A 26,944-nucleotide genomic window follows, 5' to 3' on the forward strand; every position below is an offset into this window, starting at 1 on the left:
GTGTAATCAAAACTAAACAAAACTATTAATTTGAGTCTGATGACTGAGCAAGAGTAGTAATTTTTTTTATTTCTTAAATGATGGAAATTAATAGTTACTCAGCAATCAAGGGTAAGCCTATACATTTCACTGTTAAAATGTAAAAGCACTTTCGCTTGAAAAAATCATGATTTTAACCTAGTTTAGGGGAAATGCTGTTTCATAAATATACCAAATTGAATTGAAATTATTATTAGCATGTTTCTTAAATCAAAAATATTTGTGAGACTTAAAACCTCTATTTATGAATTACTATAGAATCCTGCCAGGAAAGACCTTCTGGGCCAGTCATTATGTTTGCTCCCAAATATTTCCCCACCCTTCTTGCTAAAATGCTTCCAGCTTGTTCAGCAAGTGCGAGACACTAGTGGAAGCATGAAAGACAGGAGAAAGCGATCCTGGGATATGGCTATTTCTCTGTCTTTCTCCCAAATCTGTCTCTATCTCTGTCTTCTGACCATGTTTTCATGATGCAACTCCTTATAGTTCCAGGTTGCCCAGGGATGGTCCCTTTCTCAGAGCTCCCAGCTTCTTCCAGGTAGTCCCTGCTAAGGTTTTAGCTCCTGCCAGGCTGCCCAACTTCTGGATTCTGCTAAGACTACTACCTCCTCTCTGCATCCAGCCAGTCCAAGAGAAAGAAGCTGTTTCCTGCTGTGGGGAATCTCTAAGTTGCCTTGCATTTCCTGTTTGGTTTTTCAGCCCTTCCATCAACAGTGCAATTAACTTGTATTTAATTCCCTCTGTTTGAGATAAGGTCTGTTTTTAGTTTGCCTGACTAGACTCTGAGTCATGGGGCACCCTCTGCTTCCCATGCACGGAAGAGCAGTAGGGTGGAATATTAGCAATCATATAGTCCGTTACTTTGGATAAGCACAGGTACAGGTAGGGATATTCCACACTGTGTGCATATATGATGTTTCACTTCAATATAGTTTTATGCAATTTACTCCAGCATGCTTCTTTTGGATTCTCCCCAACTTTTAGTTATGTACTACTGTAATTCTTTATACAGGAAGATGTCAGAATAACAATCAAATGCTATTTTATGAATATTACACCTTTGCTCAAGCACTAAGAAGATATTTCTTTGGTGAAACAGATCCAGACTCCCTAGTCTATATGTCATAGAAAGTGAAAGTGAAGTCGCTCAGTCGTGTCCAACTCTTTGCCACCCCATGGACTGTAGCCTACCAGGCTCCTCCCTCCATGGGATTCTCCAGGCAAGAGTACTGGAGTGGGTTGCCGTTTCCTTCTCCAGGGGATCTTCCCTGACCCAGGAATTGAACCCAGGTCTCCTGCATTCCAGGCAGATGCTTTAACCTCTGAGCCACCAGGGATGTATCTCATAGTTCTCCCTCAATTATTTCCCTCAATCATTTCCTTCTTCCATATCTTTATAACCTTATATTCTATGTTGTGCTCTGATGAAGCCTATCTGTTCCAGTCAAACTATCTTGCCTTCCATTTTTAACATTCAATTTCCTGTTCTCCACCATTATGTCTTCACTAGGGCAGCAGCACCCTTTCTTATCATATCTTTGACATTGATAATACTTTATATACATAGTAAAATATTAACTTATAATTAATAATGCATCATCATACACAGTGTAACTTCTCTGTATCCCTCTCTTCAATATTGGCATTCTCCAGGGTTCTAGTCTAGTCCTCTTGTTTTTTCCTTCTAAACTCCTTTTTTCCCTTTTGGGATAATCTCTATTCTGATGTATTCACCTCCAAAACTATGGTCCCTAAATCTGAATATCTAGTCCCTAGATGGGCTTCCCTGGTGGCTCAGATGGTAAAGAATCCGCCTGCAATGCAAGAGACCTGGGTTCAATCCCTGGGTTGGGAAGATCCCCTGGAGGAGGGCATGGCAACCCACTCCAGTATTCTTGTCTGGAGAATCCCCATGATCTTCTTGGTGTCCAAGGGACTATCAAGAGTTTTCTTCAACACCACAGTTCAAAAGCATCAGTTCTTCAGGGCTCAGCTTTCTTTATAGTCCAACTCTCACATCCATACATGGCTACTGGAAAAACCAAAGCTTTGTCTAGATGGGCCTCTGTCAGCAAAGTAATGTCTCTGCTTTTTAATATGCTGTCTAGGTTGGTCATAGCTTTTCTTCCAAGGAGCAAGTGTCTTTTAATTTTATGGCTGCAATCACCATCTGCAGTGATTTTGAAGCCCCCCCCCAAAATAAAGTCAGCCACTGTTTCCACTGTTTCCCCATCTATTTGCCATGAAGTGAAGGGACTGGATGCCATGGTCTTCGTTTTCTGAATGTTGAGCTTTAAGCCAACTTTTTTACTCTCTTCTTTCACTTTCATCAAGAGTCTCTTCAGTTTCTCTTTGCTTTCTGCCATAAGGGTGGTGTCATTTGCATATCTGAGGTTATTGATATTTCTCCCAGCAATCTTGATGCTCTAAGTAGCATCTCTTCCTAGGGGTCAGCATTCATGGACCTTAATATACTTCAGGGTTGCCCCTGGTGCCTTAGTGGTAAGGAATCACCTGCATTGCAGGAGACATGGTTCATTTCCTGAGTAGGGAAGGTCCGCTGGAGAAGAGAATGGCAACCCACTCCAGTATTCTTGCCTGGGAAATCCCACACACAGAGGAGCCTGGTGGGCTGCAGTCCATGGGGCTGCACAGTTGGACACAACTTTGTGACTAAACAACAATATGCTTCAGAGAAGGAGATCACATAATGAGGGAAAACATCTAACTCGTGATCAACTCTAAATGAAACAGAACTGGAACAATTTTCTGACTTTGTGTTGGTTTGTTTATTTTGTTTTTATAAAGAGGCACTCATTTCATGATTCAGGTCTTTTCCAAGAAAACATAAATCAAAGTAGGATATTAATATTCATAGGGTTGAATTCACTATAAGGAGGGGTGGTCTAGGAAAAACACTGTGGAAACTTACAAGTCTAGCTTACAGAAGAGGCATAAATAAGAACCTCTCAAAAGTTGATAGCCCACAATACTCTCTTTAGGGTGTAAAATGTTTATGTTATAAGGAGACCTATAGAAACAGTCAACAGATGAATGCCATAAGGCATTTAGAGATAAACATCTCTTAAGAAAAACTTATTCTTGCCAAATTAAAGAAAATAAACCAAATCCTTTGATTTTAAACATTGAAGGAAAGAATGAAAAATCATACCAATTTTTCTCTTATGCTATCACTTTGGTACCTGCTTTAATAAGGAACCTAAGAACATAATCTATTATATTAATTGCTCCAAGGATCTTCAGAAAAAGCTTATCTCCCATTCAATTAGTTTCTTGCAATAAATATTGCTTGTTATACATAATTTCTTGAAAGATAAAAATATTTTATTTTTTAATAGTGCAAAACATCAGAATGGATGACTGATCAGCTATATATTAAAAATTATCATTCTTTCTTCAATATATACCCAACGGTACCTGACATTTTAGTTATAGTTTCCATAACACAGAGTGTTTTAGTAATATCAGTCAGTATTATTGTTCTCTGCATAACACGTTTTCACAGGCTACTCCAAGGCTTGCTATGCTGTTGGATAACAAATGGGAAAATATCACACCATAGGCAATATTTACCTATCCAACAGGCAAAACAAGAAAATGGAGCCCAGACCTAGAATCCTCTAGTGTTACTCAATCAAGAAAAATTATCTATTGTCTTCTGCCCAGAAGGTCCCATGGGGCATGAAATATTGATTTAGGAATTTGCTGGGCCTGAGTTTCTGTGTGTTGCAACTATGTTCTCTTCTATCACTTCTTAATATATGATAAATCGCTTCTACGTATGGTATGACAAAGTTGAATAATAAATTAAATATGGCTATCTAATAAACTTGAAATGTAAACACTAAAATGTTTTTATAATACTAGTTTGGATCATTAACATTTGCTCCATAGTGTGCAGGATTGTACAATGCCTTGTTCACATCTGTGCTCACCTCCACTGTACCTTCATTTCACACCTCACAACTTCTGCTGCACTCACAAGACCTGATTCCACTCTTTCTAAAAGCGGGATTTGGAGAATTTGGGTGTTCTTTGTGATTCATCTGGAGTTTCTCAAATCCCTAAGGACAGTGGATCTGGGCTCTAGATATTGAGGAAGGGCTAAAGCTGAAACTTTGTGATGGGAAGAAGAGCAGGAGCTATTCACTGAGCAGAAGAGGAGGAATCTGGAGCAAGTGTGAAGAAGAATTAAAGAAAAAAAAAAAAAGCACCATGAAGCATAAAGAATGGTAACATGCAAGACTATTACATCAGTTAAAAACCTTTGCTCTGTACTATCCTAAGTGTCCATATAATATGCAATATTAAAAGTGTCACACATGAAAGTCCTGTATTAGTATTTATTTGTTCACTCTGCTCATCTGGAGTTTCCCATATAAGATCAGCACAGTCGTGGCTATGAAGACTCTGGATTCAGATACTCTAGGTTCTAAACTGGTCTCCAGTACTTTCTAAGAATGTGATCTTCACCTTTCTTGGCCTCAGTTTCCTCATCTCTAAAAGGAAGATAAAAAAATATCTCCCTTCTAAGGTTATTGCAAAGAGAAATAAAATGTAGATATATAACATATGATGTATACATATACATGTATGCATATATCTGTACATATGTAATATCAATCATCTATCTACACCTAGAACAGTGCCTGCAATGTTTTTAAATCAATAATGTTCAGTAGAATTATCACATTCATTGTTGTTTTGTAATTTCTATTTAACTTCGCATCTGTAGATCTTGTTGCCTCTACTATCTATGAGAACTTTGAGGGTGGGAAACAATCTTACATTTTGTTATGGCTAAATTTTTATTTTTGTCTCATCTATTGTGGTTCACCATTCTCCTGTTCTTATTCCGTATGATTTAGCGGCAGGTGAATCAGGCCTGGTCGATCAATGCTGCATTCATCTTGCCAGAGGCAAGGTACGTGACTTAAGCTTGGATATGTAAGTCCTCACCAGCAAAAGGCTCAGTGATGTCTGGGATGGCTGCCTATCAGACTGTATAAACTTGAAACACGGGGTCTGGCCATCTTTGCCTCCTGAGGGACAGACTGTCCGAGAATGGCAACAAATGCAGAGGAACACAGAGCCAGCAGATGGAGAGAGATGACCATGAGGACACTGAGTTTCTGGATTTGGTCTTGCCTCAAAGGAATGTTCTTTGGTTTTTCTGATTTTATAAGGAAATAGATCCTCTCTTTAGTTTATTTAAATTAGTTTATATTGGGTTTGCAAGTAAATTAATACTAATATACATCTTCTTGTGTGTGTAATTCTTTTTAAACTTTTTACTTTGTATTGGGGTATAGTCAATTAATAATGTTGTGATAGTTTCAGGTGAACAGCGAAGGGACTCAGCCATATATATACACCTTCTTAAAATCAACTTCTTAGTCCTCATGATCCTCTTTGATCATGACATTCAAATATACGCCACTGATGTTATATAAGGCCCTGTACATAGAAGACCATGCATGCACGTGCGCACACACACACACACACACACAAATATTGCATGTATGAATGAATTAAAAAATTTAAAACTGCAACCATGAAATTAAAAGACGCTTGCTTCTTGGAAGAAAATCTATGACAACCCTAGATACTGCATTAAAAAGCAGAGACATCACTTTGCCCACAAAAATCTGTACAGTCAAAGCTATGGTTTCTCCAGTAGTCACGTATGGATGTGAGAGTTGGACCATAAAAAAGGCTGAGCAGTGAAGAACTGATGCTTTCAAATTGTGCTGGGGAAGACTCTTGAGAGTCCCTTGGACAGCAAGGATATCAAACCAGTCAACCCGAAAGGAAATCAAACCTGAATATTCATTGGAAGGATTGATGCTGAAGATGAACCTTCAATACTTTGGTCACCCAGTGCCAAGAGCCAATTCATTGGAAATGACCTTGATGCTGGGAAAGGTTGAGGGCAGGAGGAGAAGGTGATGACAGAGGATGAGATTGTTGGATGACATCATTGACTCAATGGACATGCATTTGAGTAAACGCTGAGAGATAGTGAAGAACAAGGAAGTCTGGCATGCTTCAGTCCATGGGATCACAGAGTCAGTCAAGACTTGATGACTGAACGGTAACAAAAAGAAACTACACCACAACTTCAGAAAAGATTTTCATGCTTAATAAAACTGATAGCACTGCCTTAACGCCACCTGGTAGGCAGTGGAACAAATCTCTTTTTTAGAAAAATACATGATGTAGTCCTGAGGAACTTGTTGGATGAGCTGGATTGTGAAGAAAAGTGGGGGGAGACGAGGGATTGAGCGTTGGAAGAATGGAGTTCCTCTTAGCATAACTAACTCCATGGTCATCTCATTTCCTTAATCTTCCTGGGTACCATTCTTTATGATAAATTGGGAAGAATAATACTTTCCTTAAAGGGTAATTGTTGGCGTTCAAAGGAGCTCATTTATGTGTGAGCTAAAAATGGTACAGATGTTATCTGTCGATTTACCCCACCCCAGAGATGCCAAATTCAATTGGTGATGGATACACATCTACAAAATCATAAGCTTAAAAGTGTTGAAATTTATTTTTCTGTAGTCAAAAGTTCGACCGGAAGCACATTTCAGAAGGCTAAATGTGAACATCCACCATCATATCTGGGTCAGGGATGTGGCCTTTTGAGGGAATATTGAGTGTTCTCCCTAAAAGGAAGATTCCACTACTACGTTTTCCCCAAGAATCCTTTCACTTTTTTCCATCAAAGAGCTTTAGAGGGCAGATGTGATGCTGTGCTCAAGACTAAATTCTTAATAGGTCCTTTGGCCACCGCTGCAGCTCAATATCTGCGAACCTCCACGCCTAGAGGTGTTTTCGGTGGGCGGGGCGAGAAGCACCTGCTCCCGGGCTCTCCTCGAATCTGGCTCCAATCCCTTGGTTTTAAGGGTGTAGCTCTGCAGTCTGTCAGCTATTCCCTGGAGTGTGCTTTATGAGATCCGGTTTCAATCTCCCGGTGGGGAGCTCTGAGGTCCCGTTACAATTCCCTAGAGATCCATGCGTGTGCGGGAGGGACAGAGCCAGGGAGAGACCGAGGGAGGGGGAGCAGTCTCCGGTCTCCGGTTACCGCCCCGCACGGCCCCCGCCCCGCGCTGCCGAGTGCACGGCGGGCCCGGGGAGCGCCGCGGCCCCTTTAAGAGCCGGGCCCAGGCCGGCCCGGGGGCCGCGGGAGCCCAGAGCGCGGCGCGCGGCGGAGGAGTTGGGATCCGGCGCAAAAGTTTCCTCCCAACTCTGGCCCCGCGCGCCGCCGCCGCCGCCGCCCACTCCAGCCCGGGGCTTGGGGCCGGCCCCGCCGCCGCCAGGGCCAGGGCCAGGGCCAGGGCGAGGGCCAGGGCCAGGCCGGCAGTTTCGCTTTGGCGGGCGGGGAGCAGCCGCCTGGGCCGGGCCCGAGCCGGAGCCGGAGCAGGAGCAGGAGGAGCAGCCCGGCCCCCCGGCTTCCCCGGCCCCCCGCCACCTGGGAGGTAGCTCTCCCCGCTGCCGCCTGCTCTCAGATCGATTCCCGCCCGCCGGCGGCCGCCTGCCCCGGGCAGAGGGGCGCTGCTGCGAGCCCCTGATCCGGAAGGGGGGCCGGGGAGAGGCGCCCCGGGGTCTCCGCCGGCGCCCGGTGTACCCTGAGAGTGGGGCCGCGCCCGCCAGCCCAGACACCTGTTCGGCCGGGCCCGGCGTGGTCGCCGGGGGCCAGGATGAAAGTGACCGTGTGTTTCGGCAGGACCGGAATCGTGGTGCCCTGCAAGGAGGGCCAGCTGCGCGTCCGGGAGCTCACACAGCAGGCGCTGCAGCGGTACCTGAAGACCCGCGAGAAGGTGGGCGCGGCGCTGGGGGCGCGCGGGCGGGGCGGAGGAGGGGGCGCGGCTGCGGGCTGGCTACCCGGGAGCGCTCCGCCGCCACCGCACCTGCCAGGTGCCCCGAGGACAGGGTGGCGACGCTCTGGGGACGCGGAGCACCTCGGCGACCTGATTTGTCACGACCTGTGGCCGCAACTTTTGTATGTTGCTAATATGAGGGATCTGGGCGTTTGTGGGCCTTGCTTGTTTCAGGGTGGTGGTTGGAACCGCGGCAGCCGAATCACTTGAGGGCTCGTTAGAACGGCAACATCTGGTGCCCCGGTCCAAGCCCACGGCCTCAAAATCTGCTTTTCAACAAGCTCCCAGGTGATTGCAATGGCCAGTGAAGTTTGACAAGCACTGCTGTAGAAGTTGTTGGAGCGAACAGACCTCAGAGGAGCACTCGAAGGTGTTGCTCACCTCAGATGTGATTTTTGACCAGCTAAGGCCCGCCCTACTTCTAATACTTGGGTTAGAAAGTTGATTGGTGTAAGTAACAGATACTCGGAAGTTACAACTAATGAGGCCCTTGGAATTTCAGCCTCTGGAGCTGGCCTCTCTCAATGACTCCAGCAGGAGGTCAGGTGGAAGGATGCTGTGTGCTGACACCAACCAGTCTGCTATTTTTACTTTAACACCTCACTTTCTATCAGCATCTACTAAGTGTGTGGGCAGTGTCAGGTCCGGGGTGACTGTCGAAATGATGACAAAGACTGTTCCCAGCTCTGTCCCTGAAGCCAAGAACAAGTGAAATCTAAGTAAGGTTCCAGAAGTGTTTGTAAGTGTGTAAAGTGAAAGTGAAGTCGCTCAGTCGTGTCCGACTCTTTGCGATCCCATGGACTGTAGTCTACCAGGCTTCTCTGTCCATGGGATTTTCCAGGAAAGAGTACTGGAATGGGTTGCCATTTCCTTCTCCAGGGGGATCTTCCTGACCCAGGGATCGAACCCAGGTCTCCTGCATTGCAGGCAGACGCTTTACCCTCTGAGCCAGTGTGTAAGGCATACTTAAATATTCAGAAGCCGTAGCTAGACTCTAGAACTCATATTGAGTGTTTGGGTAACATCCTGGGCCTGTTTCTTCTTTAAAGAAAAAAGTTTCCATGAAAACTTTAAATGAAGTCCTCCAGGGGCATCTTTTTTTTTTTTTTTTTTTTTTTGAATCCTCCAAAAGGATATCTTGTTTGCCCCAAATCTTCTCAAATAGGACAAATCATAAACTCTTAATTTAGAGGCCAGTGGTTCTCTTAATGTTTGTCCTCATGCTGTGAGAACTGTAGAAATAGTATGTTGGCCAATTTAACGATGGAAAGATGTAGTTTATTTTAATGTCATCTCGGTTATCCAAGGCATGAAAGCAGTTGTTTTCTCTAAATATCTAGAACTGAGGCATTTAAGAAAATCTCTGCATCTCTGTGCCTCCACTTGGAATTATTATACAGGAAAAAATTCCACTCTGGATAAATGCATGTGCATATTTCCGTGAACAGTCAAGAGCTAAAGATGAGTGTAGAGAATGGTCTTTTAATATATTAAATATAATCTCTAAAGCTGGACTTTTTACTAATGGAATTGAGGCAGAGAAAGAAAGTAATCAAAGTAGCCTATATAACTATATAAGTATTTACCTAATGTTTTTTTCCTTTGTTACCATAGTGCCTGCTGTTTATATTGTGTAATTCTGTTAAAAATGAAAAGTGACACTGGTAACCAGTTTTCCTTAAAATCCTATTTTCCTAACTTCTGAAAGTAGTCTAAGGTTAAACCTAACCATGCTATTCTAGACAAATTATTAAAGCAAATTTCACGGAGAGGTTGTTTTATTGAGATGATAAACTTATTTTTATTTTTTTAAACATTGTGAAAAATAATTTAATTCTAAAACCTTGAATATTTAGAAATTCGCTACATGGAGCTGTCCAAGTAATAGAAGTAAGCTATAAGCTTATAAATAGCACACAGGGAATTAACTATAGGATATTTAATGCATTATAATTTGATCTTAAAAGGTGTTAAAAAACTATCAATATTCTGTACTGAAAGCATAATTTATAATATCACAGATCCCATAATGTAATTGTATTGATCAGTTTACCATTATTACCAGACATTACATTTTTCTGTGTTTACATTTATATATTAGTGAATGTGACATTTAAAGGTCACCTGCAACTAATAAATTCTCCCTCCCTTCTTTGGCTTTTAAAATCTCAATTTAATAACTGGAGAGTGATATTTTTCTCCTCCCAAAATACTCCTCTCTCATAGTTTCGTTTTAAATAGCATTGTAATCATAACAAGGCTTTAACTAATATTAAATTATATTCCTAATGGAACTAAAATGTCATGAAATACTCTGATAAAGTCCATGCTTTTATCCATTGAATTTAGAAAATGATGGGAAAAGACCAGAAATATCAAAATTCAATTTCAAAAACAAGTTGGCATAAATTCAATTTCTTTAAATTAGTGAAAGGTTTAAACAGTTTGTTTCTCTGGACAGCAAGGTTTTAATCCCTCATGTGTTACTCTGTCAGTCGTGTCCGACTCTTTGCAACCCAGTGGACTGTAGCCTGCAAGGCTCCTCTGTCCATGGCATTTTCCAGGCAAAAATATTGAAGTGGGTTGCCATTTCTTCCTCCAGAGGCTCTTCCTCGACCCAGGGATAGAACCTGGATCTCCCGCATTGGCAGGTGGATTCTTTATTGTCTGAACCACCAGAGAAGCACAGACTTAATGAGGGCTGCAGGAGCTGCAAGTCGATGAGGATGGGCTTACTCAGTAGTAATAACACAACCACCAAGAGGAATTGTCCTTACTTGGGGCAGGCACTGTTCTAGGTGCTTTGCTGCTGCTACTAAGTCATTTCAGTCGTGTCCGACTCTGTGCGTCCCCATAGACGGCAGCCTACCAGGCCCTGCCCCGGTCCCTGGGATTCTCCAGGCAAGAACACTGCAGTGGGTTGCAGTTTCCTTCTCCAATGCATGAAAGTGAAAAGTGAAACTGAAGTCGCTCAGTTGTGTTGGCCTCTTCGCCACCTCATGGACTGCAGCCTACGTATATCAAATGACTAACTCCGTGAACGAGATACTAATATCCTCATTTTACAGATTGGGGAAAAGCACAGAAGTATGAATAGTATGTGGTAGAATTGACATTTGGAAGCCCAGGAACTGTGTTTCCAGGTCTTTACTCTCAGTCATTAATATGGAGCCTAGTAAGTCATTATGCAGTGGAACTTACCCATCTTATTAATTTTTATACAGTTTGTTTTAAAAAAAATTCCATCTGTAAACTGCTACAATAATATATCAACCCAATGATAGCAATAGCTATTGTGTTTCTTGCAAAAGGAGGCTTGCGTATGTGCTCAGTCGTGTTCAACTCTTTGTGACCCCATAGTCTATAGCCTGCCAGGCTCCTCTGTCCATGGGATTTCCCAGGCAAGAATACTGGAGTAAGTTGCCATTTCCTTCTCTTCCCAACACAGGGATCAAACCTGGTCTCTTGCGTCTCCTCCATTGTCAGCAAATTCTTTACCACTGAGCCACCTGGGAAGCCTTCAAAGTGTTGAGGCATCCTCACACTCCTTTCAATTCTATCTTTTACAGTATAGGTCCGTATGTTACAGGGGGAAGTCTGATTTCTGTGAAAAATATTGCAGGATTTGCATATCAAGTCTGAAGAATCTTCTTCAGTCTAATTACAAATTGAAAAATTGGGCATGATCTCTGAGATATCTGGGTAGAGAGGTAAGAAGGTAAAGAAACATGTTAAGTGGGAACATTAATGTAAACGAAGCCTGTTTCTTCCTGAGCCCTGAATAATTTAGATGGGAGAAAGGCAGATTTCAAGATTGAGGAGAGAGTTGGGGTTTCTACAGTTTGAAGGGTACATGAAGCCCAAGGAGGACAGTCTGGGTTTTGTGAGCAGAAGAAGAGAACTGGCCACCTCCAACTGAGAAAAACAAAGGAAGCTGGTATTTGTGGAATGGGGGAAGCCAGCTTAATCAGCATCAGATAAGGCTAGAAGTAGGTAAGATACTGAAGAAACTGAGGGAGCTTTGGGGAAGGCTTTAATTATGTGCTGAATTCTCTCAGACTTTGAGGTTCTTGTGGCCTCCCTCATCCCTGTCCTTTGATAACCTCTACTAGGGAGGTGAGTTGACCAAGGGGCAAGAATTAAGGAATTGCTTGTCTTTGGATCCTGGTAGTTTATCATCATCTGAGGCTCTAAATCCAGTTCAGTTAAGTAGTTAGTGGAGAGGGGATTGTCTTCAGTAGTAAAGGTGGGGATCATTGAGTAATTAGTTAATCATCAAAATTACATGTCACAGGTGAATGGCTAATTGAACCATATCCTGCAGGGCTCTCAACTTTGGTTGATCATTAGTTACCTCTAATTTTAACGTTTTAAATAATACATGCTTCAGTCCTTTTCTTCCATGGATTTGGAGTGAAACCTGGGCATAGGTATTAAAAAAAGATACTTCAGATGATACAAATGCCCAGTTAGAATTGAGAACCACTAATCTACTACTACTACATCTTTTGGTGTCACTGAACTAAATTGATTTTTAAAATCATTTGACAGCAGATAATTATGTCTTAGACACCTACAGACCAACTTGTTATAGCAACTATCTTTCTACTCCTACCCTGAGTGAATTCTCCCAGCAGGTGTTCAAAGAACTTATTAAATTGAACATTGATTTTATATATAAGTAAATAAAGGAAAGTACTTGTTCAGTAACAAAAGTACAAATAAGAGTGTATAGTGTGTACATGTGTGTGAGTTCAGGAGTCAAATAGTATGAACACTGAGTTTATGGGGTAGTGGGATAGAATTTTTAGGAAGATTTGCAGATCTTTGTGTATGAGGATAGTGTTTTTTTTTTTTTAAAAGAAACATCTGATTGACTTTCAAAATGAATCTCTTCTGTATTCAGATATTTGGAATAATTTGTTGGTTTTACAAGTTGAGATCAGCTTCATAGGTTGGAATTAGTTAAGAGCAATGGACTCTCCTGATTGACTATGAGATCAGTTTTAGAATTTGTACAATGACAAGAATCAACTGGAAGAAAAAATTAGAACTCTTGAATTCCTGAAATTTTCAGCTTTTGATGTCTTGTTTCCAGAGGATAAGTTTCCTTTATGCATAAGCTAGGACCACACTGAATTCCCCAAATGCTTTTCAGTTTATTGGGCAGTGACTGACTTGAGTGCTTTATTTCCTATTCAGTTCTCTCCTCTCCCAATGTGTGAACTAGATGCTCTTTCCAGCATGTAGACAGGACTGACTCACCATCAGCAAGGCACATGCTTCTAACTTGGTTTTGGTTCTGTTACTTGACTTGCATTGAGCAGCCTCTAAGTTTGCAAACACAGGGCTCATGGGGTCTGCTATGACCCACAGAAGTGTTTTTTAAGTTCTGCTCAGTGTTATATTTTGACTTTTGCCATGTTTAAATAATATTGAGATTTCATGCAAAACTCCAGATTTCTGTCTTTTAGGGAAAAAAGAATCAGAAGCTCTGAGACTACTGGGCTTTACTTTCCCACATGGCAGCCTTCAGTTGGAGCTGAGGTTAGACATCTCTTTAGAAGGAATCATTATCCTCTAGTCCCCATTATTACCATCCCAATAGATGAGTGTAAGTTGTTGTTTTCCAGTGAGAGTGCTCTTAATAAGATTATCAGGATATGACAGCTAAGAGCCATGGTTACTTTTCAGTCCTTATTTTTTATGATATCTCACCTTTTAAAACTCTCTCTACCCAGAATTTCTAAACATGTCTCTGTCTTCTGTGTCTTTGCAGGTGCATCCAATACAGTTTCCCTTGTGTGCTGGTGCCTCGGGGTTCTTTCCTTTATTTCAGTTGGATCTCATCCATTCCATCGCTTCAGCTTCCCTCAGGCACACACCTCTAGCCTTGAACTTGCTATTGACCTCAATATCCAGCAGCTTCGGGACTTCACCACCTTGATGTCCCATACATAGTTCAAGCCCAGCTTGTTCTCTGTCTGTCTGCATGTCCCCATCCTCCTGTCCTGGTGGTTCAGATAGTAAAGAATCCACTTGCAGTGAGGGAGACCTGGGTTCAATCCCTGGGTTGGGAAGATCCCCTGGGGGAGGAAATGGCAATCCACTCCAGTATTCTTGCCTGGAGAATCCCCACAGACAGAGGAGCCTAGCAAGCTACGGTTCATGAGGTCGCAAAGAGTTGGACACAAATGAGCGACTAAACACATACACATCCTCCTGTAGCCTCTTTCTTCATTTCTGGTACCACCATTCACCTGGTTGTCTAATTCAGAAACCGGAAGTCCTTTGTTCTTTGATGACCTCTCATCCTCCATATTCTATTACTTGTCTGGTTGGTCAGAAAAGTCCTTTGATGCTTCCATGTGGTATTTCTTAGATCTGCTTCCTCCTTTCTGCCCCACACCAGTTCTTTCTCATTCCTACTGTGGGGAACTGCAGCAGACCCGTAACTGGCCTTTCTGCCATTCAGTTCAGTTCAGTCGCTCAGTCGTGTCTGACTCTTTGTGACCCCATGAACCACAGCACGCCAGGCCTCCCTGTCCATCACCAACTGCAGCACGCCAGGCCTCCCTGTCCATCACCAACTCCCGGAGTCCACCCAAACCCATGTCCATTGAGTCGGTGATGCCATCCAACCATCTCATCCTCTGTCATCCCCTTCTCTTCCTGCCCTCAATCTTTCCCAGCATCAGGGTCTTTTCAAATGAGTCAGTTCGCATCAGGTGGCCAAAGTATTGGAGTTTTAGCCTCAACATCAGTCCTTCCAATGAACACCCAGGACTGATCTCCTTTAGGATGGACTGGTTGAATCTCCTTGCAGTCCAAGGGGCTCTCAAGAGTCTTCTCCAATACCACAGTTAGCTCCCAATTCTTTCAAACTGTTCTCCATTGAGGACCTCACAGCTGTGGATCTGATCCTGTCTGGAGTATTGCTGGGATATGTAAATGGCTCTTCACTGCTATTATGTGAAAACCCACTTTGCTTCCGGGTCCAATATCTTCTCTATTCCTTTATACCCTTTAAATTTGCTCATGTGACGTAAACTTTCACATTTTCCCCCACCCCAAGTGAATCCTGCTCATCTCTTGGGATGAAACTCCAACTGCCTCTTCTCTAGGAAGTCCCTTCCTCCCTTTTCCCTCACCGTCACTTAGGGGCTTCATACTTGTGTTCCTATAACTCCCTGTGCAGTGTTTTCATTTTGAAAACCATATCTTACATTATACTGTCTACTCATCAAGGTCTACTAACTTAACAGACAATTCCCAAAGGACAGTGGTTTATTGCTTTCTCAGGGGGAGATGGGGTCTATGACCCATGCAGCCACCTACTGCTGTTCCTTTTGGTTTTGGGGTTTTCTGCAGATTCCCTGTCCTGTGCCAACTGGGAAGCAAGGAGAGTGTGGAGGATGCCACAGAAGCCTGGGGGCTTGGCCTGGAAGTGGCAGACATCACTTGTGCCAGCATTCCACTGGTCAGACTGGCCATGTGTGCTGTCCAGATGCAGTGGGCCTGGGAAGGAAGTCCACGTGAATGCAGGAGAGGAACTGTCCGGGCTTGACCACAGAGTGCAACCATTCTGTCTTCTCCACTCTAAGTTGAACTATTTAAGAACAAAGAATGAGTCTTATTTATTCTCCTATCCCTGTTTTTAGCACACTACCAGATATATAGTATGTATACCAGAAATGCTTGTTAAATTGTATCACCTTTCACATGGCTTTCTTTCGTAAAAGTGAGAATCACCTCATAATCAACACTATGCTTTATATGAAATCTTTATATGTGGTATAGTTTTATAAAGAAAGTCTAAATGCAGCTTTTCTCTTGATTATCTTCAAATACCTCATCAAATCCACATGTGCTGTAGGCAGTAGTTGAGTGGCCCATTATATCTGCCGCAATGATTGTCTTAAATAACAGCTTCAAATTTTGATAGGTTGACTCCCTTCGCAGATTTTTGAGGCTAAGTGCTCTGCAGTTCTGGATTTTTAGCAAAGGAACATCATAATGTTTTTGTTTCATGGAGATTTGTACAATGCTGCCCTTTACATTTGAACAATGTTTGATTTTCAGTGTCTTATTTATTAATTTCATGTTGATTTAAAAAATGATTCTGGACTATCTCCATTTGGGTGGATCCTTTATTTTTGAAAGGCACTGTAACTGCATCTTGGGGCTGCCAGATTAGCTCTGTCTCCCCTCTCGGGCTCTACCATTCTTTTGATTGCTGGACTCTTACTCTGTGGATTGCAATGAGACAGAATTGCAGGATACCAAGAGACAGGATGGTTAAAAAGGTTTCACTCTCAATTCAGTCTCGGTCAGATTCAGTACTAAGTATCATGCAGGTAAATACACCCTGTACTGTTCTTGTCCTTTACCTCAAGGAAAGGATATATTAAACTTATCAAGAGGTCCTGGGTCCCAGAGGAGGAGCTGGTGGGGCCGTTTGGTGATGGAGGCAGATAATAGAAGAGATGTCTGCAACTCTCAGCTAAGCCACCAACAGCATGACTAGAGACCCACACTGGCAGGGGAAGGGATCAGACCCAATCTACCAGCTTCACTTGAGACAGAAATTAAGGGTATGTGGGAGAGCTCTGACAGTACACTTCTGATACCTTTTTTAGGGGGATTTAGAGCGAGTCTTGCTTCCATTCTTTATTTGTAGAGACATAAGCCCTACAAAGAGTGACCACTAGACAAAGATGGGCTTCTGACAAGGGATGTATAGACAGGGTTTGTACTCCTCCCTGTTTATAGATAGGTGGCCTGTATTGGGAAAGAGGTGGAGAGAGAGTGGGGCACCTGATTTAAGAATGGTGGGTGAAAACTGCATCTCTTAATGCCATCTACATCCCATGAAAAAGTATGTCACATATGCAGTGAGGCCTTGGTCTGACTCCCAGGTAGTGGATGCTTTGCTACGGTTGCTTTTGATGATCTGACAATCCAAAGGCCACTTCCGTTACTTCAAAGATTGTTGAAGAGTGACGTTGGGTCAATCATTCTGTTTACACTGGAGTTATATAATAAAATAAGACATGTTCCCTGCCTCCATCAGGCTAATAAACTAATATGGCAGAGAAAGGAATGTAGATAAGTAACACGGTGTACTAGATGGGTTTGGAGTGGTAGATGGAAGAGAGTGGTCACCTTTGACTTTAGAGCAGGTAGAGATGAGGAAGTCGTGCCAATTTCACCAGGAGTTACATGTGGGCAGGGTTTAGAAAACAGAATGGCCAATGCTGGGCAGTAAGGGACGGGAGGGCGTTGGAAACAGGGAGAGTGAGACGCTGCCTGCCTCTGACTGAGGATCGGTTCAGTTCAGTCACTCAGTCATGTCTGACTCCTTGTGACCCCATGGACTGCAGCACACCAGGCCACCCTGTCCATCACCAACACTTGGAGTTTACTCAGACTCATGTCCATGAGTCGGTGATGCCATCCAACCACCTCATCCTCTGTCGATCCCTTCTCCTCCCACCTTCAATCTTTCCCAGCATCAGGGTCTTTTCAAATGAGTCAGTTCTTTGCATCAGGTGGCCAAAGTATTGGCATTTCAGCTTCAACATCAGTCCTTCCAATGAATATTCAGGACTGATTTCCTTAAGGATGGACTGTTTGGATCTCCTTACAGTCCAAGGGACTCTCAAGAGTCTTCTCCAACACCACAGTTCAAAAGCATCAGTTCTTCGGCGCTCAGCTTTCTTTATAGTCCAACTCTCACATCAGTGACTACTGGAAAAACCATAGCCTTGACTAGACGGACCTTTGTTGGCAAAGTGATGTCTCTGGTTTTTAATATGCTGTCTAGATTGGTCATAACTTTTCTTCCAAGGAGTAAGCGTCTTTTAATTTCATGGCTGCAATCACCATCTGCAGTGATTTTGGAGCCCCCCAAAATAGTCTGACACTGTTTCCACCGTTTCCCCATCTATTTGCCATTAAGTGATGGGGCCGGATGCCATGATCTTCGTTTTCTGAATGTTGAGCTTTAAGCCAGCTTTTTCACTCTCTTCTTTCACTTTCATCAAGAGGCTCTTTAGTTCTTCTTCACTTTCTGCCATAAGGGTGGTGTCATCTGCATATCTGAGGTTATTGATATTTCTCCCAGCAATCTTGATTCCAGCTTGTGCTTCATCCAGCCCAGCATTTCTCATGATGTACTCTGCACATAAGTTAAATAAGTAGGGTGACAATATATAGCCTTGACGTACTCCTTTTTCTATTTGGAACCAGTCTGTCGTTCCATGTCCACTTCCAACTGTTGCTTCCTGACCTGCATGCAGATTTCTCAAGAGGCAGGTCAGGTGGTCTGGTATTCCCATCTCTTTCAGAATTTTCCAGAGTTTGTGGTGATCCACATAGTCAAAGGCTTTGGCATAGTCAATAAAGCAGAAATAGATGTTTTTCTGGAACTTTCTTCATTTTTTGGTTATCCAGCGGATGTTGGCAACTTGATCTCTGGTTTCTCTGCCTTTTCTAAATCCAGCTTGAAGATCTGGAAGTTCTTGGTTCATGTATTGTTGAATCCTGGGTTGGAGAATTTTGAGCATTAGTTTACTAACTAACGTGTGAGATGAGTGCAATTGTGTGATAGTTTGAGCATTCTTTGGCATTGCATTTTTTGGGGATTGGAATGAAAACTGACCTTTTCCAGTCCTGTGACCACTGCTGCATTTTCCAAATTTGCTGGAATAGTGAACACAGCACTTTCACAGCATCATCTTTCAGGATTTGAAACAGCTCAACTGGAATTCCATCACCTCCACTAGCTTTGTTCGTAATGATGCTTCCTAAGGCCCACTTAATTTCACATTCCAGGATGTCTGGCTCTAGGTGAGTGATCACACCGTCATGATTATCTGGGTCATGAAGATCTTTTTTGGACAGTTCTGTGTATTCTTGCCACCTCTTCTTAATATCTTCTGCTTCTGTTAGGTCCATACCATTTCTGTCCTTTATTGATTCCATCTTTGCATGAAATGTTCCCTTGGTATCTCTAATTTTCTTGGAGAGATCTCTAGTCCTTCCTATTCTATTGTTTTCCTCTATTTCTTTGCATTGATCGCTGAGGAAGACTTTCTTATCTCTCCTTGCTATTGTTTGGAACTCTGTATTCAGATGCTTATATCTTTCCTTTTCTCCTTTGCTTTTCACTTCTCTTCTTTTCTCAGCTATTTGTAAGGCCTCCTCAGACAGCCATTTTGCTTTTTTACATTTCTTTTTGTTGGGGATGGTCTTAATCCCTGTCTCCTATACAATGTCAGGAACCTCCACCCATAGTTCATCAGGCACTCTATCAGATCTAGTCCCTTAAATCTATTTCTCACTTCCACTGTATAATCGTAAGGGATTTGATTTAGGTCATACCTGAATGGTCTAGTGGTTTTCCCTACTTTCTTCAATTTAGGTCTAAATTTGGCAATAAGGAGTTCAAGATCTGAGTCACAGCTCCCATTCTTGTTTTTGCTGACTGTATAGAGCTTCTCCATATTTGACTGCAAAGAATATAATCAGTCTGATTTCAGTGTTGACCATCTGGTGATGTCCATATGTGGAGTTTTCTCTTTTGTTGTTGGAAGAGGGTGTTTGCTATGACCAGTGCATTCTCTTGGCAAGACTCTGTTAGCCTTTGCCCTGCTTCATTCTATACTCTAAGGCCAAATTTGCCTTAGAGTATTTGTTACTCCAGGTTTCTTGATGTCCTAATTTTGCATTCCAGTCCCCTATAATGAAAAGAAAATCTTTTTTGGGTGTTAGTTCTAGAAGGTCTTGTTAGGTCTTCATAGAACCGTTCAACTTCAGCTTCTTCAGCATTACTGGTCGGGGCATAGAGTTGGATTACCATGATAGTGAATGATTTGCCTTGGAAATGAACAGAATGAACTGTCGTTTTTGACATTGCATCCAAGTACTGCATTTAGGACTGTTTTGTTGACTATGATGGCTATTCCATTTCTTCTAAGGGATTCCTGCCCACAGTCATAGATATAATGATCATCTGAGTTAAATTCACCCATTCCAGTCCATTTTAGTTTGCTGATTCCTGAAATGTCGACATTTACTCTTGCCATCTCCTATTTGACCACTTTCAATTTGCCTTGATTCATGGACCTAACATTCCAGGTTCCTATGCAATATTGGTCTAAAGACCAGCATGGGACCTTGCTTCCATCACCAGTCGCATCCACAAGTGAGTATAGACAAGGTTTTTTGGAGGTATGGCAAGAAAACAACAATATGGAAAGTTTCCTAAAGCTGATTGTGAGAGGGAAAAGTAGGAATGAGGCTGTAAGAAGCAGCCAGAGTCCAAGCTAGGGGCCCTTTAATATGACTGTCTAAAGAGCATGAAGAGTCAGTGGAACATTCTGGGTAGCATGGTGATAGTGTTTTTCTTTTTTTCTATCGATTGTCCTAGAGGATGGAGGCAGAGGGAGCTGGGAATGGAGGTGGAAAACTGGTCCATGTCCTGGCTATAGGAGTGCAGATTAGACATACAGAAGCAGAAGAGGAAATGGGCTTGGAAATTTCAGGGGCAAAGAAATCAGACTTGGTATTTGACCCTCTATGGCAGGGGTCTCTGACATCTGGGATCTAATGCCTGATGATCTGAGGTGGAGCTGATGTAATAATAATAGAAATAAGTTCACAATAAATATAATGTACTTGAATCATCCTGAAACCATTCCTCCCTCTACCTCCGCTTCCCCTGCTCCACATCTGCCCCCCGACCCCACTCCCCACCCCTTATTCGTGGAAAAATTGTCTTCCATGGAACTAGTCCCTAGTGCTAAAAAGGTTAGGGACCACTGCTTTGTGGTATGGGAAGCATGGGTACAAATGAGGGAGAGGGAGCCCTCTGAGGTTTACGTCTTCATAGTTTACAGACCGCCCAGTGACCACACCTGTGTTCTAGACATTGCAACTTGGGGCTCCAGAGATGAGTGAGACATGGTCTGTGCCCTCCAGGAGCCCCACAGGTGGGGGCTAGGAGAGGCAGGAGGCTGAGGATGGATGAAAGACTTGCCGGGGAGTGTTTAAGGGCGTAGCTGAGATCATAAATCATGAGTTCATAAAGGCGCCAATCTTTTGCGTCAGCTTTTTGGCATTGGGTTAGAGCCTTGATTCAAGATTGGGATTGGGGGCAGATGTGGAAAAAATGTGGCGTCCAGAAATAAAAGCGGTCAGACTGAGATGATGAAGGTATGAACTGTATTGGTGGCTTTCAGCCTTCTGTTTGCCGCTCTAGACGCACTCCTGTGACCTGGGAGGCTGAGTGGTGTGGACTGTCTTGCTCTGCGATGTCTCATTGGCATCAGCCATGGGAGGAGTCCCAGCAGGAGGCAGCTCCCTTCTGTTGGGTTACCATGGGCTGGCTGCCTCCCTTTACTGAAGGATACAACTTCCATCAGGTAGCCCTCCCTGCACACCTGTCTGCACTGCATTCCCTGGCCCCTTGGGTACCAGATGGTAGCGACTGCACCACTTAGGAGTGCTCTCCCTTAATGTTTTTCCTTAATCCTGGGGAAACCGTTATAAATAGGTTCTTTATTCAACTCCTAAGCGCCCAATTTGGGTGAACCATCTTTTTCTGCCAGAACTTGGATTGATAAATAAAGGAGTAATAAGTTTTCCTTTATGACACAGTACCCACAACACACATATACAAATGAAGTCAGGAGGATGGTAACCCTTACTTAACCCTAATGATACCCTCTTATTTTTTATTCTACTCTTTTTTTTTTAAGTAGTTGGAATATACTAAATTTATTTCACTGCTCGCTGATGGATTAGGGCCCATAGTTAGAAAACCAATGAGATTACCTGATGTATAGGGGGCATTGAATGGATCATCAAGTTAGATGGCTCTAGAAATTTTCACAGGTCCAAGATCCCATTGCTTTTTTTATTGGTTGAGGTAAAGTGTGAAGCTGAAGGTAAATTCCTAATAGGTATGCATTACAAGGGTTTAAATTGCAGTCTATGGATTTTAAGGCCAAGTATCTTATATGGATAACATTTAGGTCTTCACCTTTCTGAATGGCCAGCACATGAGCTCGGAGTCATCTTGGCCCAGACTTTCAGGTGGCTTGATAAAATCTTGGAGAAAATGAAAGAGTTTCACTTGCGATCCCATATTTCTTTCATCATGACATAGTCATAGTATTGGTAACTTTAATGTTAGGTTCTGGATTACTTCCTTTTGTAGCAAAGAACTGAGGAAATGCAAGATGGATAAATAATCCTTGTCTGTATTTATAGGCACATTTATAGAGACTCAGTGGGCTTGAGTTTTGACAGCAGTGTTTGATCAGAGACATTTTCTCAGAACCTTAAAAAAAAACAAAACTGCAGTTCAGAAATCTCTAGTTGAAAAAAAAACACAGAAAACCCCTTTTTTTTGTTTGTTTGTTTTTCATTAGAAAGAAAGAAAGTGAAGTCACTCAAGTCATGTCCAACTCTTTGCGACCCCATGGACTGTAGCCTACCAGGCTTCTCCATTCATGGAATTTTCAGGCAAGAATCCTGGAGTGGGTTGCCATTTCCTTCTCCAGGGGATCTTCCCCACCCAGGGATCGAACCTGGGTCTCCCGCATTGCAGGCAGATGCTTTACTGTCTGAGCCGCCAGGGAAGCCATTTTTTCATTGCTGCTAACTAAATTTGCATTTCAGATCTTTCTGCCTTTCCTTTTACTTTTGTCTGTGGGTGAGGAGAGCTGTGTGGGACTGTGACCATGGATAGCGAAGTATGGTCAGTTGTGTCTGAGTCTGTGCAACCCCATGGACAGTAACCACCAGGCTCCTCTGTCCATGAGATTTCTCAGGCAAGGAGACTGGAGTGGGTTGTCATTTCCTACTCCAGGGCATCTTCCCTATCCAGGGATTGAACTATGTCTCTTGCATCTCCTACGTGGGCAGGCAGACTTGTGCCACCTGGGAAGTCCTTATTGACAGTGAGGAGCCCTCTGTTGCTGTGTTAGTTTCCTAGGACCACAGTGACATAGTATCATGAGCTGGGTAGCCACAATGGGTGGCTTAAAACAAATAATTTTTTTACAGCTCTGAAGGCCAGAGGTTCAAAATTAACATGTTGGCAGGCTCACGCTCCCTTTGAAGCCTCCCAGAGAAGAACCTTCCTTGCCCCTTCCAGCTTCTTTTGTGCCTAGACATTCCTTAGCTTGTGGCAGCGTAACTCCAGTCTCTGCCTCCATTTTTACATGGCCAACTTCCCTTTGTGTCTTTCTCATCATACAAAAACAGAAATACATATATAACATATATATATATATATATATATATAGGTGTGTGGCTGAGTCCCTTTGCTGTCTACCTGAAACTATCATGACATTGTTAATATGCTATACTCCCAACATAAAAAGTTAAATAAACAATGCATGGTGCTTGTTAAAAAAATAAAGTGTTCAAACATTATAAAAGGTACAAAAAACCCAGATCGCATCAGATTAGGACTTACCCCAATGACCTTACTTAAGATGTTTACATCTGTGAAGACCCTGTTTCTGAATAAGGTTGCATTCACAGGTACAAAGGGTTAGGACTTCAGCATATCTTTTGTGGGGACAGTTCAACTCCTAACAATTGGTATTCAGTTCAGTGCCTTTTTCCTATTTTTAGAGTAAGAGACTTTGAGAAAATTCTGTGAATTCTTCATTACTTTCCCCACAATGTTACTCTTTATTCCTCAAGTTTTTGCTCCAAAATGATCCACAGATAACTTGCTTCCTGTTTTATTGAGAAATAAAGGTCTTATGGTCTGATATCACTTACTATTACCTTCTGTACTTGTGCATTTTGGCATCTGTGCCCTTGTTCTCAGCTGAGTCTTCAGATGACCTCGTTGAAACACACATTTGTCCTAAATTCTGCCTCATCCCAGGTCCTTTGTGGTCTGGCTTCCTTGAGCAATTGATTGAAGTCCTGGGACTTGTTTGAATTGATCCTCTAAAGTCTATAATTAAGTTAGTGTTTTTGAGCACCTGTGCTGTCCCATACACAGTCCCTTTCCTTCAGGGCTTCCCAATTTAGTTGGAGAGACACACATTCTTACCGAAAACAGAGCAACAGCCAGGTGCCAGATGAGTTCTCCAGGCATTAAGGAGGGAGAGCGCTCACAGTTGCCAAGTGTGAAAAATGGGTAAAATCTAGATAAATGAAAGAAGGGAGGCAGGAAGTATCATTTGGCAGAGATAAATAAAATAGGCACATTGCAACAGTTCTCAGACTTACTGGTCTCAACAGCCTTCTTTACTCTTCCATTTTAGAGGACCAGAAAGGGCTTTTCTATGCAGATCGTATCTATCCATATTTACCATATCCGAAAAACTGAGAAATTAAAATAATATATTTAAATGATTTAGAATAACCAGTCCATAACAAGGTCACCTGTTGTCATGAAAATGACTATATATTTCAAAGCAAAAGAAAAACAATTAGTGAAAAGAGTGACCGTGTGTAACATTGTTGCCATTCTCTTTGCTGCCTGCTTGTCAGACAGTTGGATTCTCAAATGTGCCCGCTTGCTTATTCAGTCTGTTGCAGTGTATTGTTTTGGTTGAAATACTTGAAGGAAATCCTGCCTCACATAGATATGTAACTGGAAGAAGGAGTAGCATTTTAGAAGTTTTTTCAAATAACTGTAGATAAGCTTTTTGTATATTACATGCAGATTCAACAAGTGATGGTTTTACCAGTAGTCATGTATGGATAGATGTGAGAATTGGACCATATAGAAGGTTGAGCACCAAAGAATTGATGCTTTTGAACTGTGGTGTTGGAAAAGACTCTTGAGAGTCCTTTGGACTGCAAGGAGATCAGAGCAGTCAATCCTAAAGGAAATCAATCCTGAATATTCATTGGAAAGACTGATGCTGAAGCTCCAAAACTTTGGCCACCTGCTGTGAAGGGCCAGCTCATTGGAAAAGACCCTGCTGGGGAAACATTGAGGGCAGGAGGAGAAGGGGATGACAGAGGATGAGATGGTTAAATGGCACTACTGATTCAATGGACATGAGTCTGAGCAAGCTCCATGAGTTGGTGATGGACGGGGAAGCCTGGCATGCTGCAGTCCATGGAGTCGCAAAGAGGTGGACATGACTGAACAACAACAACAACAGCTGGAGGCCACTCGAAGAGGTCACCTTCCTTTCTTGGTGATCACTTACAGTTCTATATTATGTGGAACTTACCCAGACTTATTACTTCATCAAGCCAGCAAGTAGGATCTTTAAAGTTGGAATCTTATATAACATAATTATGGGAGTGAATCTTAATAAGGATTGCTTTCTTAAAGATTAATTGAAAAGTGGAATCTGATACCATACTAGTAAAATTTTCATACTCTGTTATGTTATAATCCATTCCTTTGTGTTGTATTTTGAATAAATCTTCTATCCTTCTGTGATGTTCTAACATCATACATTGGTTATTTGGAAAACACTTGTTCACTGGGTTATACCAGTCTTCCAGATATTGATACATTTCATTATACAATTTCAAAAGCCACATACATTGATATTATCATCAATTTCATCAGGTGAAGGTATTGTGAAGCTATCAAGCTCACAGTGGTGGATACAGTTTTCTAAAATTTTAATTTTTACTTTGTTATTGGTAACAAATTTTGTCTTTTCTTTTCCATGAAGTACCCAGGTTCACATCATTCATTTTGATGTGAAAAATGCCAAAAGCTCAGGTATAAATAATCCTAGTTTGTCTGTCATGCATTCTTTGAAATGAAAATGGTGTTCCATGAAAAAAAAACAGTGAATTCAGCTCAACTCCATCAGTCACAGGAGTGCTTTTGCCTGAGGTGTCCACTGGTGACCAGTATGAAGAAGTACTTTCTGTGGACTTTCTAATATTCACATACAATGTCAAAAAAACGTGAAGTCAAGGGTCAAAAATTAATGTGTTTTTTTTTTTTTTTTGCTTCATTAAGGGTATTCTTAAGTTCAATTGACCGTCTTTAAAAATGCAGATGAGTAGCAGTTAAGAATACAGTGATTTCTAGTATAGTTTATTGCCTTGGTTGAAACTAAGGCACCAGCAATTTTACCCACCACTGCTTCTGCACTGGGAAAGCAAGTGTCAACACGCTTGTTCCAAGGGTGAACCGTGAGAGGCCAAAAAATTATTCAACATGTTGACTATTTAAGTGCCCGTGTTTATTATTTGCATTCACATACAAAAAGCAATTCTTCAGTCACTGTCAGCACCAAGTAGTCATCTCATAGAAAAGAAATAGCAAGTTCAGTTTCATCTGTAGATGAATCCAGGAGTAAGGCAAAAGTACAGTTCTACAGTTGGGATATTAACTCGGTCTTCACATTTGTCACCAGATGTTTCATTTGAGGAGTTCCAGTATCATTGGAAAGTAGCACTGTCATGCCATTTTTTTTTAAACTGACTTATCATGTAGCAGGCATTCAGCTATCTCAATTGTACAAGGCTTTCTTAGTCTGTTAGAGTGTGCACTTCAGCTAATGCAATACAGTAGCTTAGCCTTCAAGGTACTTCAGTTGCTTCTTTCATTTCTAGTTTGAAAAGCTGTAATAATGTTTGACTTTTGAAGTGTTCATTACATCTGCATTTTAAAATATTCACTTCCTTGTTCTTTAAATTCTTACGGATTAATTTCAACATGATGCTACAACTTAACTTTTTGAAAATGTTCATTGCATTAGATACAGTAATGTAAATTACCAATTATTATGGTCAAAGAAATGAAAACTTTCATGTCTTTGTCTATTCACAGTTTTACTCCCTTTTTTTTTTTTTTTTTTTTTTTGGTAGAGTTTTCCCTTCCATGAATCAGAGACCTCTGCTGTGTCAGTTTCATCTTTTTTAAAAGTATCCTTAAATTTAGGTGGGCTTCCTTTGTGGCTCAGCTGGTAAAGAATCCACCTGCAGTGCAGGAGACCTGGGTTGGGAAGATCCCCTGGAGAAGGAAAAGGCTACCCACTCTA

At 42.1% G+C, this 26,944-nt stretch overlaps 1 protein-coding gene and 1 non-coding gene across 5 annotated transcripts in view; one reads left to right on the plus strand and one right to left on the minus strand.

Annotated features, from left to right (window-relative positions):
• Positions 1-1,303: 1,303 nt before the first annotated feature.
• TRNAS-GGA lies at positions 1,304-1,376 on the minus strand. The gene has a single exon. It is a non-coding gene; the product is annotated as a tRNA-Ser (tRNA).
• A 6,237-nt stretch (positions 1,377-7,613) lies between these two features.
• The window catches only part of PARD3B (par-3 family cell polarity regulator beta), a 1,152,086-nt gene continuing 1,132,755 nt past the window's right edge, over positions 7,614-26,944 (plus strand). For all 4 annotated transcript variants that reach the window (XM_025261969.3, XM_044924795.2, XM_044924800.2 and 1 more), the window contains exon 1: positions 7,614-7,883. In XM_025261969.3, the coding sequence (XP_025117754.1) occupies positions 7,764-7,883 (120 nt within the window). In that variant the 5' untranslated portion in view covers positions 7,614-7,763. The remainder of the gene's footprint in view (positions 7,884-26,944) is intronic.

The sequence above is a fragment of the Bubalus bubalis genome, chromosome 2 (genome assembly GCF_019923935.1).
Source record: "Bubalus bubalis isolate 160015118507 breed Murrah chromosome 2, NDDB_SH_1, whole genome shotgun sequence".
Lineage (NCBI taxonomy): Eukaryota > Metazoa > Chordata > Mammalia > Artiodactyla > Bovidae > Bubalus > Bubalus bubalis.